Source organism: Amblyraja radiata, chromosome 6 (genome assembly GCF_010909765.2).
Source record: "Amblyraja radiata isolate CabotCenter1 chromosome 6, sAmbRad1.1.pri, whole genome shotgun sequence".
Taxonomy (NCBI): Eukaryota; Metazoa; Chordata; class Chondrichthyes; order Rajiformes; family Rajidae; genus Amblyraja; species Amblyraja radiata.
The window spans coordinates 46,711,993-46,730,721 of record NC_045961.1 but is presented as its reverse complement, the minus strand read 5'-3'; the positions used below and the strand labels follow the sequence as shown (position 1 = coordinate 46,730,721).

Sequence of the window (18,729 nt, the reverse complement as noted above, 5' to 3'; positions counted from 1 at the left end):
TCCTACCCCCCCCCCCCCTCTCTCTCCCCCCCTTCCTCTCTCTCTGCCCTCGCTCTCTATACGCACCTGCGAGTTGGGGGGTATGCGTCAGTGGATGGGGCGGTTATGGGGTAAAAGGAGAAAATTAATAATATTAATATAATATCAAGGGGGTAGTTAGTGTGTGTGTGTGTGTGTGTGTGTGTGTGTGTGTGGTGGTTAATGTGTGTGTGACCCCCCCCCCCCCCCGCAACCGAGCGTTGAGGGGACGGAACCAAATGGGTCCCTCTTGGTCTAGTAGTAACTAAAACTGTAACAGCCTCATATCAATGAAAGATAGTAGATTTAAGTGAGCACCTTATAAATGTCATAAGCACTTTCATAAATACCCCATGCCCTAAAAATTAATTATTTTAAAATGGATTGGCAAAGGTAAAACTGGTAATAGTGAATATCACAGTAAGACTCCAAATAATAGCAATAGAACTAATTAATCAGTAAATTTAGTGTCACTGGGTAAAGAACAGTATTAGGAGTCCCGAATATCTTGCTTTTCTCTAAATATGAAAAGACATAAGCAAACAGAACAATGTTTCATGAGGAATGGTGGTTTTAATTTAGTTTATGGAATCTTAAGGTGAGACTCAATCTAGGACAGCGACTGAAACCACAATTATGTAAATTTAATGTCATTATACAGACTATATATGATTAGGTATATGTATTCTTCCCCTCTGTTATCATACTTTTGAACAGGTCCTTCCATGAGGTTGGGTACAGTCCCAATTCTCCAACCTACATTGCGGGCATTAGACTTTTTCTTTGGAACTCTTATGTTACAATGCTAAGAACTATATTTTCGTATCTTTCTACCTTCTGTACTTGTACCGTTTGGCATGATTCTATTCATGTATATTTTCTGATTTGATTGGAGAGAATAAAAACAAAAGATTTTCATTGTACCTCATGTGACAATAATAAACCTTAACCTAAATAGGCTGAATGTATTTGCATAATGCGTTTGTAGACAATTGATTGTGTTGAACAGAATACCTTAGTGTGCGAGTGTAGACATTTTGTGCACACATTAATCAGTGTTTTCAGAGAGTTGAGCTTAACCTCTTCATTAAGATCATTTCGCGTTGTAGAAATGTGTTCACCAACATTCTGCATAAAAGACTATAAGATGAGAAAAATAAATTAAGTTTAGTTTAGAGCTACAAGCATGGAAACAGGCGCTTCAGCCCACCGAGTCCGCGCCGACCACCAATTCCCGCACACGAACAGTAATTTACACACACTAGTGACAATTTACAATTTTACTGAAGCCAATTAACCTTCAAACCTATGTGTTTAAGAAGGAACTGCAGATGCTGGAAAATCGAAGGTACACAAAATGCACGAGAAACTCAGCGGGTGCAGCAGCATCTATGGAGCGAAGGAAATAGGCAACGTTTCGGGCCGAAACGTTGCCTATTTCCTTCACTCCATAGATGCTGCTGCACCCGCTGAGTTTCTCCAGCATTTTTGTGAACCTCCAAACCTATATGTCTTTGGTTGGATTTTTGTTTTGTTTTTTTTATATGGAAGGGAAAATAGGATTGGCAAATAAAATGTTGGACATTTAATTTCTCTGATCAGTGAGCCTTCAACTGTCTCAATGGTGAATCTGAACATTCTTAATCTCAATGTACGACAGAGTCATTTCAAAAACCCATCAAACATTTGAGGTACATGTGCACAAACAACTACTCATGTTCATCCAGGACAAACTCAAACCAAAATCCTAGTGCTAACAGTATGCTCACTTCACTGTGCCATAGCCAACCCCATATTTTATCCTGATAGTCTTAACATTGTTTTCTTACAAAAGGAGTAACAATATTATTTTAAAGGGTTTGAATTGAATATTAAGCGAAGGAACATCATTGTTATTAACCTACGTAATGGGCCCTGGAACACCAGTCAGCATCCAAATCAATAAAGTAGAGTCAGAACTCAACTATGTACCTTTGCCTTCTGAAATAGCGCAGACGCACATGCATTATCCTCGTTTGTAACACCAATGTCACAATAACATCGGAGCACTCCAATGATAAGATCTGCACAGCGAACATGGCATTCTGGAGGAAGCGTCTGAAAATAGTAAATGTTGTTCAGGTACCATCAGTTACACATTACCTTTTATTGCAGACTAAATTGTCACTCTCACACGCTCCCGATGAGAGCGAGGAATGTACAAGCTAATTCAGTCAGAAAACATTTTATAATGATTTATTTTTAATGCTGAAAACATTAAACAGTTCAATGCATTGTCACCACAATTCACCCTCAAGCAACTGTATAGAAATCTGTCCAAATGCTATCCTTCCAAATATTTTGTTAACCTTACCATAATTATAAGCATTATGGTAGCGTTGAATAGTTTCCCCATGTGGCTGTAATTCAATCATGGTTTAAAAAGACACGGTGATTGTATTCACATTTTCCAAATAGATTTTAAAAATAGACTAAACGTTATAAAAATTGCAACTAACACAAAGTTTGGTTTCAGAATAATGGGTTTTAAATTTCTTGATGTCAGCTGAAAAATTAACAAATTCTTTATTACTTGGAAGTAAATCTCCATGTCAGGCCACATAACATTTAAATAATTTAAACAATAAGGAGATAAAAACAAATTATTTAACAATGAACCATTTGGATTCATAATCTGACAAAGATTCAAATATCCAATTCAGAAATAAAAAATACCTACATTTCCTGTCTATATATCACTGACCCAAAGCAAAAGTAGACACAAAATGCTGGAGTAACTCAGCGGGACAGGCAGCATCTCTGGAGAGAAGGAATGGTTGACGTTTCGGGGTGGAGACCCTTCTTCAGACTGACCCAAAGCATGCGCACTGCCCAAAGCAGATACCTTTTTAGATATCATATCTATATTACTAAAACTCTGTTCTTGACCGGTTTTGGCGATCTGTGCTGCGATTTCCGAGAGAACACCGCCACCTACGGCCGTCATTTTTGGCCACCTTGCTCAGAGCTCCCCTCCGCCGTATGTGTGCCGAGGATTTTTCCCGTTGATTAAAAATGACAGAGATATTAATGTTTTTACAAAATTCCCCATTCTCTCTGCTGGCGGCAGGGGGGAGGGACTATAAAACCAGGAAGTGGCGTGCCTCAATCAGTGTCTGTAAGTGGGAGGAAGGCAGAGGGTCACGTTTCTCTGAGCTGTGAATAACACTGAACACATGTCTACTCAAATGTAAGTGCCCTTAGTGGTTCTAAAATGCTTGCAGAATGTGTCTATTGGTTCTAAAGCTTGCAAAAAATGTCTATTGGTTCTATAGCTTGCCAAAAAAATGTCTATTGGTTCTAAAGCTTGCAGAAAAATGTCTATTGGTTCTAAAGCTTGCAAAAAAATGTCTATTGGTTCTAAGCTTGCAAAAAAATGTCTATTGGTTCTAAAGCTTGCAAAAAATGTATTGGTTCAAAAGCTTGCAAAAAGTGTCTCTATTGGTTCTAAAGCTTGCAAAAATATGTCTATTGGTTCTAAAGCTAGCAAAAAAATGTCTATTGGTTCTAAAGCTTGCAAAAAAATCTATTGGTTCAATAGACATTTTTTTTGCAAGCTTTAGGTTCTAAAGCTTGCAAAAAAATGTCTATTGGTTCTAAAGCTTGCAAAAAATGTCTATTGGTTCTAAAGCTTGCAAAAGAATGTCTATTGGTTCTAAAATGGTTCATATTAGCGCTCCAGAAAGTCCCCCCTCCTCCTCCCCTCCCCCTCCTCCTCCTTGTTGGCTTGGCTTGGGTGTGTCTTGAAATTGAAAGGCACTACTTACTGCAAATGGTGGCTTGGGAGCTTTGGCTTGAAGTTGAAAGGCACTATTACTGCAAATGATGGCTTGGTTGCTTTGGCTTGCAGTTGAAATGCACTACTTACTGCAAATGGTGGATTGGTTGCTTTGGCTTGAAGTTGAAAGGCACTATTACTGCAAATGGTGGCTTGGGAGCTTTGACTTGAAGTTGATAGGCACTACTTACTGCAAATCGTGGCTTGAAGTTGAAATGCACTACTTCCTGCAAATGATGGCTTGGGTGTGGCTTGAAGTTGAAAGGCACTACTTGCTGCAAATAGGGGGGCATGGGTGTGGCTTGAAGTTGAAAGGCATTACTTCCTGCAAATGCTGGCATGAAGTTGAAAGGCACTATTACTGCAAATGGTGGCTTGGTTGCTTTGGCTTGAAGTTGAAAGGCACTATTACAGCAAATTGTGGCTTGGTTGCTTTGGCTTGAAGTTGAAAGGCACTACTTATTGCAAATGGTGGCTTGGTTGCTTTGGCTTGAAGTTGAAAGGCACTATTTACTGCAAATGGTGGCTTGGGTGTGGCTTGAAGTTGAAAGACACCAGTTACTGCAAATGATGGCGTGGGTGTGGCTTGAAGTTGAAAGGCACTACTTACTGCAAATGGTGGCTTGGGTGCAATGGCTTGAAGTTAAAATGCATTACTTACTGCAAATGGGGGCGTGGGTGCATTGGCTTGAAGTTGAAAGGCACTACTTACGGCAAATGGTGGCTTGGGTGCTTTGGCATTAAGTTGAAAGGCACTGCAAATGGTGGCATGAAGTTTGAAAGGCACTATTTACTGCAAATGGTGGCTTGGGAGCTTTGACTTGAAGTTGAAAGGCACCTCTTACTGCTAATGGTGGCTTGGGTGTGGCTTGAAGTTGGAAGGCACTACTTACTGCAAATTGTGGCTTGAAGTTGAAAGGCACTACTTACTGCAAATGGTGGCATGAAGTTGAAAGACACTACTTACTGCAAATGGTGGCTTGGGTGCTTTGGCTTGCAGTTGAAAGACAGTACTTACTGCAAATGATGGCTTGGGTGTGGCTTGAAGTTGAAAGACCACTGACTGCAAATGGTGGCTTGGGTGTGGATTGAAGTTGAAAGGCACTACTTACTGCAAATGGGGGGTGTGGGTGCATTGGCTTGAAGTTGAAAGGCATTATTTACTGCAAATGGTGGCATGAAGTTGAAAGGCACTACTTACTGCAAATGTTGTCTTGGGCGCTTTGGCTTGAAGTTGAAAGCACTACTTACTGCAAATGGTGGCTTGAAGTTAAAAGGCACTAACTGCAAATGATGGCTTGGGTGTGGCTTGAAGTTGAAATACACCACTTACTGCAAATGGTAGCTTGGGTGTGGCTTGGGAGCTTTGAAGTTGAAAGGCACTACTTACTGCAAATGATGGCTTAGGTGTGGCTTGAAGTTGAAAGACACCATTTACTGCAAATGGTAGCTTGGGTGTGGCTTGAAGTTGAAAGACACCACTTACTGCAAATGGTAGCTTGGGTGTGGCTTGAAGTTGAAAGGCACTACTTACTGCAAATGATGGCTTGGGTGTGGCTTGAAGTTGAAGCACCACTTACTGCAAATGGTGGCTTGGGAGCTTTGAAGTTGAAAGGCACTACTTACTCCAAATGGTGGCTTGGGTGCTTTGGCTTGAAGTTAAAAGGCACTACTGTAAATGCACTTCCTGTTTGCACTGTATATTGATTTTAGATAAAACGCTACCACTTATGGCTGTGATTTTTGGCCATCTTACTCAGTCCCCCGCCGCTGAGCAGAGGCAGAGAATTCTTCCCATCAATGAAAAATAAAAATGTTATTAGCTTTTAAAAAAATGTTGAGAATCTCTCTCCTGTCAATCACTCCATGAAAGCCACTCCTTTTCCGGTGGCGGGGGGGGGGGGGGGGAGGGGTTATAAAACCCGGAAATGTGGGTGTGGTTCCGTCTCTGCAAGATGGAGGAGGGAGATGTCACGACTCGCTGTCTTTAGTGGCTTTGCACCCTACTTCAAATGGTATGAAACTGCACTTGAATTTGGTGGCCTTGCACCCTGCTAGAAGTGGTAAGAAACTGCACTTGAATTTGGTGGCCTTATACCCTGCTTGAAATAGAATTTCAAGGATTAGCCGCGAGTCAACTGCCAGCCCACCAGCCGTGAGTGCGTGAGTTGCCAGCACAACAGGCTTGATTGACTGAGACGACAGCCCAAGAATCCATTTGGCGCACAATTTGCATACTAGCCCTCTGGAAACCAGTCCCTTCAGCCCATAACCCCCATACTAACGCTCCAGAAAGCCCCCCCCCCCCCCCAACTGGCCACCAATATTAGAATTGGTGGAGAGGTGGAATATTGCATTGGATGACCAGCCCTCCTGTGTGAGGCTGGGACCCAACGGGTCCCACTTAGTCTAGTACTTATTAAAAATCTGATCTTGTTATTGTGTATATGTGGTTGTCTTTACATCTTCGCAAAAACACTACGCGGTAACGATAACATTTTTACATATTCCGATTTACATATTTCCCCTCGAGACCGGGCTCACCTTATCTGAACATTTTGTGCTTTATTTCTTGACTTATTCTCGACTCATTACTGATTAAAAGTCTAAAAAAGTCAAAGACTTTGAAATTAAAACCACCAGCTTCAACTAATGAAGTCACAATGGCTCTGCTAGCAGTGATCAGCCTCAGTGAAGATTTCATCCTATATTTGACACGTTATTTGCGATTAAAAGTTTAAAAATGCCAACTTTCCCAAGATGTTTACATATTCTAATTCACATTTTCCCGCTCTAGGTAGAAACACCTTCACTGAACATTTTATGCTTTATTTCTCAACTTATTACTGATTAATGTTTAAAAAAATCGAAAGACTGAATTTAAAACGACCAGCTTCAACTGATGACGTCACAATGGATCGGCTAGCAGGGGGAGGACGAATTGTTTTGCTACACGCAGGGCAAGTGCAATTGGATTTTTTTTAAAAAAGAGCACTGCTGAGGGAGGCAAGGGAGTGCGGGAACAGCTGGAATTGAAGGACTACGCCTCCCGTGGGGGTTACGGGTAGGGAACGGGTGCATTGGGGGAGCTGACCCAACGGGTCTGCACTTGGTCTAGTATTTATTAAAAGGTATTAGAAGGTCAGTGGTAGCATCCACATCTTTGTATCAAAAGATTGAGGGAACATGTCCATCTCCAAATATCCAAGGACAAAATTATGACACCTGTGCAAGAACGTGAGTGCTACATATTCAGAAGTGTCATCTCTTTGATGAGATCTTAAATTGAAGCTGTATGTCTTCTTAAAGAGGGGTAAAGGATCCATTGAAACTACTTGAAGAATAGGCAGAATCCTAACAAACATTTATCTCCCAATCACCATCACTGTAATAGATTATCTACTGTCGCAATTATGACATTGATGTAAAGCCAGGCAAAAATTATTTTTCTCCACGAATATGATGGTATTTCAAAAAATTCCTCAGCAACTGTACAGTTCTAAAACTGTACATTTATGAGCTCATTCGTTATTTTCTATTATAGAACATAAACAAAGCTTGTTTGCAATAAATGTCTCATGCTAGGTGGCAGTAACATCTCAATATTTGCATATTATTAGTTATAGTCATACAGTGTGGAAATATGCCCATCAGCCCAACTTGCCCACACCAACATAACTCGTCCTATCCCATTATTGCATACACTTACCACATTAGAATGCAGACATTCCACCAATGCTAATAAATATTCCTCTAGTTTATCCCTCAAAACTCGCTTGGCACTTATTTTTGATGTCACAATCTGTTTGTCCCCAATCCGAATCTTAGTGCTACTGCGAGTTGGAATTTCATCAAATGTTGTTTGCAGAAAAAGGCTTTCCATTTCTGAGAAGACTGTGCCATCTTTGCAATCTTCATTTGGTGGTTCTTCTGCTGGTGCACTAAAAAAAACCCATACGATATTAACGCTGGTTACTAAATGCAATCTTGTATAATTATTTTAATCCTCATTCTCCCTAACTTTCATTGAAGTTCAGTGATCAAAAAATGTAATCCTTGGCTTGAGGTTTTTCTTTTAAGGAGATTTGTTTCTGTATGAGAAGCCAAATTTCCCCCCAAATTCATCCTCAAACCCAATTTCCCCATCTGCCATGAAAATGCTCCCTTATGCTGTGACAATGGCAGGCATTCTCTGATATCTCATCCATGTGATCTTTCCCACATTGCTTGCTTGATTGTGAATGAGTATAATCACAACTTAGCCAGAGACCATCCTCATCTATCTATCTATATTACGAAAACTCTGTTCTTGACCGGTTTGGGTGATCTGTGCTGCGATTTCCGAGAGAACGCCGCCACCTACGGCCGTCATTTTTGGCCACCTTGCTCAGAGCTCCCCTCCGCCGCATGTGTACCGAGGATTTTTCTCGTCGATTAAAAATGACAGAGATATTAATGTTTTTACAAAATTCCCCATTCTCTCTGCTGCCCCCGCTGGCGGCAGGGGGGAGGGACTATAAAACCAGGAAGTGGTGTGCCGCAATCAGTGTCTGCAAGCGGGAGGAAGGCAGAGGGTCACATTTCTCTGAGCTGTGAATAACACTGAACACATGTCTACTCAAATGTAAGTGCCCTTAGTGGTTCTAAAATGCTTGCAGAATGTGTCTATTGGTTCTAAAGCTTGCAAAAAATGTCTATTGGTTCTAAAGCTTACAAAAAAAATGTCTATTGGTTATAAAGCTTGCAAAAAGTGTCTCTATTGGTTCTAAAGCTTGCAAAAAGGGTCTATTGGTTCTAAAGCTTGCAAAAAAATGTCTATTGGTTCTAAAACTTGCAAACAAAATGTCTTTTGGTTCTAAAGCTTGCAAAATAATGTCTATTGGTTCTAAAGCTTGCAAAAAAATGTCTATTGGTTCTAAAGCTTGCAAAAAAATGTCAATTGGTTCTAAAGCTTGCAAAACATGTCTATTGGTTCTAAAGCTTGCAAAAAAAATGTCTATTGGTTCTAAAGCTTGCAAAAAAAATGTCTATTGGTTTTAAAGCTTGCAAAAAAATGTCTATTGGTTCTAAAGCTTGCAAAAAAATGTCTATTGGTTCTAAAGCTTGCAAAAAAATGTATTGGTTCTAAAGCTTGCAAAAAAATGTATTGGTTCTAAAGCTTGCAAAAAAATGTATTGGTTCTAAAGCTTGCAAAACATGTCTCTATTGGTTCTAAAGCTTGCAAAAAGTGTCTCTATTGGTTCTAAAGCTTGCAAAAAGTGTCTCTATTGGTTCTAAAATGTTTGCAAAAAATGTCTATTGGTTCTAAAGCTTGCAAAAAATGTCCATTGGTTCTAAGGCTTGCAAAAAAATGTCCATTGGTTCTAAAGCTTGCAAAAAGTGTCTCTATTGGTTCTAAAGCTTGCAAAAATGTCCATTGGTTCTAAGGCTTGCAAAAAAATGTCCATTGGTTCTAAAGCTTGCAAAAAGTGTCTCTATTGGTTCTAAAGCTTGCAAAAATGTCTCTATTGGTTCTAAAGCTTGCAAAAAAAAGTCTCTATTGGTTCTAAGCTTGCAAAAAAAATGTCTATTGGTTCTAAAGCTTGCAAAAAAAATGTCTATTGGTTCTAAAGCTTGCAAACAAAATGTCTATTGGTTCTAAAATGGTTCATATTAGCGCTCCAGAAAGTCCCCCCTCCTCCTCCTCCTCCCTGTTGGCTTGGCTTGGGTGTGTCTTGAAATTGAAAGGCACTACTTACTGCAAATGGTGGCTTGGTTGCTTTGGCTTGCAGTTGAAAGGCACTACACTGCAAATGGTGGATTGGTTGCTTTGGCTTGAAGTTGAAAGGCACTATTACTGCAAATGGTGGCTTGGGAGCTTTAACTTGAAGTTGATAGGCACTATTTACTGCAAATCGTGGCTTGAAGTTGAAAGACACTACTCACTGCAAATGGTGGCTTGGGTGCTTTGGCTTGCAGTTGAAAGACAGTACTTACTGCAAATGATGGCTTGGGTGTGGCTTGAAGTTGAAAGACACCACTTACTGCAAATGGTGGCTTGGGTGTGGCTTGAAGTTGAAAGGCACTTACTGCAAATGGGGTGCGTGGATGCATTGGCTTGAAGTTGAAAGGCATTACTTACTGCAAATGGTGGCATGTAGTTGAAAGGCACTACTTACTGCAAATGGTGTCTTGGGCGCTTTGGCTTGAAGTTGAAAGCACTACTTACTGCAAATGGTGGCTTGGGAGCTTTGGCTTGAAGTTGAAAGGCACTATTACTGCAAATGGTAGCTTGGGTGTAGCTTGAAGTTGAAAGGCACTACTTACTGCAAATGATGGCTTGGGTATGGCTTGAAGTTGAAATACACCACTTACTGCAAATGGTAGCTTGGGTGTGGCTTGGGAGCTTTGAAGTTGAAAGGCACTACTTACTGCAAATGATGGCTTGGGTGTGGCTTGAAGTTGAAATACACCACTTACTGCAAATGGTAGCTTGGGTGTGGCTTGAAGTTGAAAGGCACTACTTACTGCAAATGGTGACTTGGGTGTGGCTTGAAGTTGAAATGCACTTCTTACTGCAGATGGTGGCTTGGGTGTAATGGCTTGAAGTTAAAATGCATTACTTACTGCAAATGGGGGCGTGGGTGCATTGGCTTGAAGTTGAAAGGCACCACTTACTGCAAATGGTGGCTTGGGAGCTTTGAAGTTGAAAGGCACTACTTACTGCAAATGGTGGCTTGGGTGCTTTGGCTTGAAGTTAAAAGGCACTACTGTAAATGCACTTCCTGTTTGCACTGCATTTTGATTTTAGATAAAACGCTACCACTTACGGCTGTGATTTTTGGCCATCTTACTCAGTCCCCCTCCGCTGAGCAGAGGCAGAGAATTCTTCCCATCAATGAAAAATAAAAATGTTATTAGTTTTTTTTTAAATGTTGAGAATCTCTCTCCTGTCAATCACTCCATGAAAGCCACTCCTTTTCCGGTGGGGGGGGGGGAGGGGTTATAAAACCCGGAAATGTGGGTGTGGCTCCGTCTCTGCAAGATGGAGGAGGGAGATGTCACGATTCGCTGTCTTTAGTGGCTTTGCACCCTACTTCAAATGGTATGAAACTGCACTTGAATTTGGTGGCCTTGCACCCTGCTAGAAGTGGTAAGAAACTGCACTTGAATTTGGTGGCCTTATACCCTGCTTGAAATAGAATTTCAAGGATTAGCCATGAGTCAACTGCCAGCCCACCAGCCGTGAGTGCATGAGTTGCCAGCACAACAGGCTTGATTGACTGAGACGCCAGCCCAAGAATCCATTTGGCGCACAATTTGCATACTAGCCCTCTGGAAACCAGTCCTTTCAGCCCATAACACCCATACTAGCGCTCCAGAAAGCCCAACCCCCCCAACCGGCCACCAATATTAGAATTGGTGGAGAGGTGGAATATTGCATTGGATGACCAGCCCTCCTGTGTGATGCTGGGACCCAACGGGTCCCACTTAGTCTAGTAGAATATATTTGCTGGAAGTCAGGCAGGATGGATGGGGCAGGGACAACAGTAGCACCACACAACACATTAACAAAAAGACTACAACTCAGTCGGTAAAAATTATGGGAATTATATGACTGAATTCAGCAAAAGCTACACATGTACCCACTGAAGTTTAACAACCCTAGGTTAAACAGGCCAGTTATTGAAAGGTTAACAGACTGGATCATAAGACACAGGAAATGAATTAGGCCTTTTGGCCCATCAGTCTGCTCCACCATTCAAGCATGTCTGATTCATTTTCCCACTCAACCAGTCTCCTGCCTTCTCCCTATGAAATCTTTCATTAGCCCTAACTAATCACGAATCTATCAATCTGCACTTTAAAAATACCCAATGACTTGGCCACCACAGCAGTCTCCAGCAATGAATTTTCGACAGATTCACCATACTCTAGCTAAAGAAATTCCTCCTCATCTACATTTTAAAGGTATGTCCTTTTATTCTGAGGCAGTGCCCGGTGGTCCTAGACTCTCCCACTACTGGATATATTCTCTCCACAACCTCTCTACCTACACTGTATCCTGAAAGTATTCAGACCCCTTCATGTTTTTCCACATTTTGTTACGTTACAGCCTAATTCTAAAATGAATTAAACTCTTTTTTTTTTTTTTAATCATCAATCTACACACAATACCCCATTATAAAAAAGTGAAAACAGGTGCTTAGAAATTTTTGCAAAGTAATTAAAAAGAAATAACTGAAATATCACATTTACATAAGTATTCAGACCCTTTACTCAGTACTTTGATGAGGCACCTTTGGCAGCGATTACAGCCTCAAGTCTTCTTGGGTATGACGCTACAAGCTTGGCACACCTGTATTTAGGTAATTTCTCCCATTCTTCTCTGCGGATCCTCTCAAGTGTCAGATTGGATGGGGAGCGTCGATGCACAGCTATTTTCAGGTCCTTTCAAAGATGTTCGATCGGGTTCAAGTCCGGGCGCTGGCTGGGCCAATCAAGGACATTCATAGACTTGTCACGAAGCCACTCCTGCATTGTCTTGGCTGTGTGCTTAGAGTCGTTGTCCTGTTGGAAGGTGAACCTCTGCCCCAGTCTGAGGTCCAGAATGCTCTGGAGTAGGTTTTCATCAAGGATCTCTCTGTACTTTGCTCCGTTCATCTGTCCCTCGATCCTGATAAGTCTCCCGAGTTCCTGCCGCTGAAAAACATCCCAACAGCATGATGCTGCCACCACCGTGTTTCACTGTAGATATGGTATTGGCCAGGTGATGAGCGGTGCCTGGTTTCCTCCAGAGGTGACGCTTGCATTCAGGCCAAAGAGTTCAATCTTGGTTCATCAGACCAGAGAATCTTGTTTCTCATGGTTTGAGAGTCCTTTAGGTGCCTTTTGGTAAACTCTAAGCGGGCTGTCATGTGCCTTTTACGTCTTGCTTCCGTCTGGCCACTCTACCATAAAGGCCTGATTGATGAAGTGCTAGTTGTCCTTCTGGAAGGTTCTCCCATCTCCACAGAGGAACTTAGGAACTCTGTCAGAGTGACCATCTGGTTCTTGGTCACCTCCCTGACCAAGGCCCTTCTCGCCCAATTGCTTAGTTGGGCTGGCGGCCAGCTCTACGAAGAGTCCTGGTGGTTTCAAAGTTCGTCCATTAAATGACGGAGGCCACTGTGCTCTTCGGGACCTGCAATGCTGCAGAAATTATTTTATACCCTTCCCCAGATATGTGTCTCGACACAATCCTGTCTCGGAGGTCTACGGACAATTCCTTCATCTTCATGGCTTAGTTTTTGCTCTGAGATGCACTGTCAACTGTGGGACCTTATATAGACAGGTGTGTGCCTTTCCAAATCATGTCCAATCAATTTAATGTACCACTGGTGGACTCCAATCAAGTTGTAGAAACATCTCAAGGATAATCAATGGAAAGAGGATGAACCTAAGCTCAATTTTGAGTGTCATAGCAAAGGATCTGAATGCTTATGTAAATGTTATATTTCAGTTATTTATTTTTAATTCCTTTGCAAAAATTTCTAAACACCTGTTTTTGCTTCTTCATTCTGGGGTATTGTGTGTAGATTGATTTAAAAAATAATAATTTAATCCATTTTAAAATAAGGCTGCAACGTAACAAAATGTGGAAAAAGTGAAGATCTGAATACTTTCTGAATGGACTGTATGCCTTTCATTATTTGGTAGAATTCAATGAGACCCCCCCCCCCTCCTTCTCTCTAAACGCGAGCGAGTATGGTCCCAGACCCTTTACTCTCCTCATATGTTAACCCAATCATCCCAGATTAGATGCATTAATTTTATCTGATGTTCTATAGAAGACCTTTTCCCCTCACAAAGCAAAATAAAAACATTGTAAGGTAAATTCTGTTATTACAATATATTGAATTATATTAGTTTCTGTCTTATTTTTTTTAATTCACAGCTACAGGTGGAATTACATTATATCCGACCATTTGTCCAATTTCTCTACTTTCTCCTGGCTTTGTAGCATAAACATACTTCCTAACATATTTATGGCTAAGGATTTTGTGAAATCAAAGGAGCATGAAAAATGTTTAAAAACAAGAAACTTGCACTTCTGAACTCCAGAAGTGGTTTGGAATAGAGATATAAATAAATACTAATGAAGTAGAACTACAATCCAGTCATAAATTTAAGACCATTAAAATGTCTTCATTGCTTAAATACCTCTCTGTTGAGGGTGCCTGAAAGAAGTCCATTCCAGATTTGCAGTCCTTCAGCGTTAAAACAACCAATATTTGAGACACCAGTTGATTTGGTAAATCTCTATTTAAAAAAAGTGCAACAAGCTCAATACTTAACATCAGAAACCAAAAAAAAATTATTTAATTAGTCTGTCAGTTACAGTGAAACAGAAAAATAATTTCCCAATGGCAAGTCAATATGCTATTATGGTTCAGTGATAACTTTATCATTGCAGATTGCCTTAATTGTAATTTAGTTTAATTTTAGTTTTAGAGTCTTAGAGCGTGGAAACAGGCCCTTCGGCCCACTGAGTCCGCACTGACCAACAATCTCCCCGTACACTATTTCTATCCTACACACGAGTAATCATCCAATTCCCCTATCACAGCTTTTATTAATAATTTGAGACAAGACCAGATCCCAATACAAAGTGGCTTTGTGCAAACTATTTATACAGCATGATATTTATATTGCACGAATATCTAACTGTGGATACACAAATTTATAGTATCTTAATTACTTCTACTTCTCCATGAAAAAGGAAAGATATAATAGAGAATTAAACTGTCAGGCAGAGGGAAAAAAAAGCAGGTGAATGTAGGAACTCAAATTAAAAAGCTGAAAAGAGTGGCAGGAAGTGAGAAGGGGGACAGAATAAGGTAGAGAAGGAAGAAAGGCATATCAATACCCTTACGGGCCTGTCCCACTTAGGCGATTTTTTCGGCGATTGCAGGAGACTATACAGTCGCCACATGTTCGTGGATGGTTGCCGGGGAGTCGCCTTCATGGTCGTGAGGAGTTCCCACATTCAGGGAACAAGTCGCAACCTCATTATGGTCACCGAGAATTTTTGAACATGTTAAAAAATTAGCGGCGACTAGAATGAAGCCGCCATGGTGAGTTTGCGAGAATTCTCAAGCCGGTGGGTCGCAAGGTAATTAAACGTTAGGTTGGGGGGGGGGCGGTGTGTGTGTGTGTGTGTGTGTGTGGTTGAATGAAAAGTGGGGTTAGTTCAGAAACATAAAATTTACAAAAACAATACATTTGTTTGATTTTTTTCATCACATTTGGTAATATGGCCGAGGCATGTTCAAATATAAGCATAAAATTATATTATTGTATTTCAAAGCTCCTAGATATCATTCAGATAAATTTTATACCTGCTAAGATCATATTATTGCAAAGAGTTCAGTATTTCAAATCAACTTTACTTGCTTTTTACTGCAAAAAGAAATATGTAAAAAAAAATAATAATTTACAAGGCATTTTATGACATTAAGACATCTCAAAGGGTTAAGGGCCCTGACAGCATTTGTCAAGTGCTTGAGAACTTTTTGACATATTTGTCAAGTTGTTTCAGTTCATCTGCAACATGGGCATTTACCCAACAATATGGAAAATTACACAGGTATATGCCGTGTCCATAAGAAGCAGGTCAAATCCTACCCGGCCGATTACCAGCCCATTAGTCTGTTCTCTATCATCAGCTAAGTGATCATTGAGTGCTCCTTAGTGAAACTTGCTGCGCAAGAACCTACTCACAGAAGCCCAGTCTGGCTCAATCCGCTCCTAACCTCATTACAGCTGAACTCCAGAGGTGAAATAAGAGGTGGGATTTGAAATGAGATGAAATAAGAGAAGCCCAATCCATCACACAAACCAGACTTCCCACCATTAACTCCACCTGCACTTTACGTTGCCTCGGAATAGCAGCCAATATAATCAAAGACCTTTCCCACCCTGGTCATTCATTCTTCTCTCTGCTCCCATCCGGCAGACAGCAGAGAAGCTTGAAAGCATGCACCACCAGATTCTGGAACAGCTACTTTCCCTTCAGACTTCTGAATGGTCCTGCGATAAGTTAGGATACTATCTGATTTACCTCTACTCCATTGCGGACGCTGTCTATGGAACTGATGTGCTACAATGCTGAGAGCTATATTCGACACTCTGTATCTTCCTTTGCTCTACCTATTGTACTTGAGTTTGACGTATTGTACTTATGTATAGTATTATATGATCTGATTGGATAGGTTACAAAACAAAGCTTTTCACTGTACCTCGGTACAAGTGATAATTATAAATCTACATCTAACTGCCATCGGCATCATGGCAGTTATGATCGGATGTGGCTCCAGGGAGTTCTAGGTGTCCATGGAAATCTGGAAAAGACCCTCCATTGGTCTTTGGAAATTATACATAGTCCAAAGGAAGATGATTGTAGTGGTTGGATGTTTATAATTTGAGGCAAGAACATTTCTGCAGGAATTTCTCAAGATAACTAAGGTTGGGCAATTAAATACTGGCTCAGTCATCAAAACCCACATTTGTGAATGCATACGAAAATATAATAAATACTCTATTCAGCCAATAAAGTAGTGCAAGAATCGTTGCATTGATTTGTGTTTAAAAGATGTTTATATTAAGGAAAGGAACATTTTATATCCTTCACTCTTTATCATTTTAAGTACTACCAGATCAAACCAGAAAATAGATGAAATTAATTCCACTCCTGGCTAATAAAGAATCAGTAAACAATCCTGTTCTTTTGACCTGATCTTTTTTCATTGCGAAAAGACTGCAAAATTCAGTATGCAGTTATGATTGAATAACTAACAATAGTACTCTGCAGCCCAGATTTCCAAGTTTAATACACCAACCTGCAAACTACTGATGGAATCTCTGCATTTTCTTCAGCATTCTCCTCCGCTTGGTAAGACAATAACCATCGCATTATTGCTTCTCTAAGATCCAGTGCTCTGCCGCCCATTGGATAATTTTCAACAGCACCATCAATTCGTTCTGGCAATGTACATCTTCCCAATGCTTGAGAAAGACACTTCACAGCAGAACTAGAGAAGAAGTAAAGAACTTTGTAAAATGAAAAGTCTCAATCTTGAGCCATAAGAAAAATGCTTGTACAGTAAACCCTCGTCATAACAAACTGCTTTATAACGAATTTTGGTAATAGCAGACAGACCTACCGACATTCACCGCCAGGTCGAGCTGCCGATGCCAACTCCGGCCCACCAATGCTTCCCCCAGCCCGCACAGCCTCAGCTGCCACTTCCAGCAAGGCTGCGGATACCACGCCTCGCCGGGCTTCCGATGCCGGCCCACACAGCCTCCCCGGCTGCTTATGGGCCGGACCGATTGCTGCCACCACCGGCCCACACAGCTGCCTCAGCAGCTTCCAGGCCGTGCTTGCCACTGTGTCGCCGACGCTTACCTGCACTCCAGCTGCCTGCGGGCTATGACCAATGACTTCACCGATCCTTGCATCTCCACGGGCCGCTAGCAGGCCAGGGCCATCAACTCACCTGGATTCCAGGCTCAGTTCCATACCAAGTCTGAAAAGGTGCCTCACCCGAAATGTCAGTTATCCATGTTTTTCAGAGATGATGTCTGACTTGCTGAGTTACTCCAGCACTTTATGTCGTCTTGTGTATAAAAAACAGCATCTGCAGTCTACTACTTATCAATGATAATCCCTTACTTGGTTACAGCAAACAAGCGACAATAATAATGGGCAACATTGAAGATGAGGCTTTCAATTTTAGGACATCCGAGATGTCCTCATTCTTTAGTAAACGTGCTTTCCCACCTGATGTTGAATATGGATCCCTCACTCGAATTTACCCAATTTCCTGTAGTTCTACTCCCATTCTCCCCATTCCTAGATGGATGGAACAAAGATAGAGATCCCCGGTCCTCACCTTGCACATATCAGCTTCCGCATCTAATACATCATTCTCCGAAATTTCCACCACCTTCAACATTACCCTACAACATTGAATTCTCAAATTTTACAAACATTCCCCTCTCAACCTTCCCTTTTTTAACCTTCTCTCTTCTCTGTGCCCCATCTGAATACGCATCCACTTCTCACTTTACCCATCAGCACTTCCACCTATATTCCTTTCTTTGGCTACACATTTCACACAACTTCTATCCTTACTCCTTATCTCACGCTTTTTGTCTATTCATCTCTGGCCTTTGTCCAACCATCTTCCAATCCCCCCCCCGCGGCAGCAGCGGTAGCGGAGACCCGACTCGGCCCCGAAGCTGTGGCGGAGGTAGCGGCAGCGGAGACCCGACTCGGCCCCGAAGCTGTGGCGGAGGTAGCGGCAGCGGAGACCCGACTCGGCCGCCTCGGCGCAGAGGGAGAACAAAGAGGGAAGAGACAGAGACTTTAAGATTTTGCCTTCCACCACAGTGAGGAGGTGTTTGGTGAACTCACTGTGGTGGATGTTAAATTTGTGTTGATTGTGTGTTTTTGTCATTTTTTTAATTATATGTATGACTGCAGGGAAACAAAATTTCGTTCAGACCGAAAGGTCTGAATGACAATAAACGAATCTAATCTAAAAAAAAACCTGTATCCACCTATCATTTACTAGACTCTCTTGAAGAGAAAAAGATTAGTTAAAACAAATGTAGGCCCCTTGCCGTCAGAAACAGGTGAATTGATCATGGCGAACAAGGACATGGCAGACCAATTGAATAACTACTTTGGTTCTGTCTTCACTAAGGAAGACATAAATAATCTGCCGGAAATAGCAGGGGACTGGGGGTCAAATGAGATGGAGGAACTGAGTGAAATCCGTGTTAGCCGGGAAGTGGTGTTAGGTAAATTGAATGGATTAAAGGCTGATAAATCCCCAGGGCCAGATAGGCTGCATCCCAGAGTACTT

The 18,729-nt window shown here is 41.4% G+C and overlaps 1 protein-coding gene across 1 annotated transcript in view; it reads right to left on the bottom strand.

Moving 5' to 3' along the window:
* atm (ATM serine/threonine kinase) overlaps window positions 1-18,729 on the bottom strand; it is a 183,993-nt gene that overhangs the window by 146,929 nt on the left and 18,335 nt on the right. Inside the window, 5 exon segments of the mRNA XM_033023432.1 lie at window positions 1,033-1,158; window positions 1,990-2,115; window positions 7,545-7,776; window positions 14,018-14,116; window positions 16,696-16,887. Of these exon segments, the coding sequence (XP_032879323.1) occupies window positions 1,033-1,158; window positions 1,990-2,115; window positions 7,545-7,776; window positions 14,018-14,116; window positions 16,696-16,887 (775 nt within the window).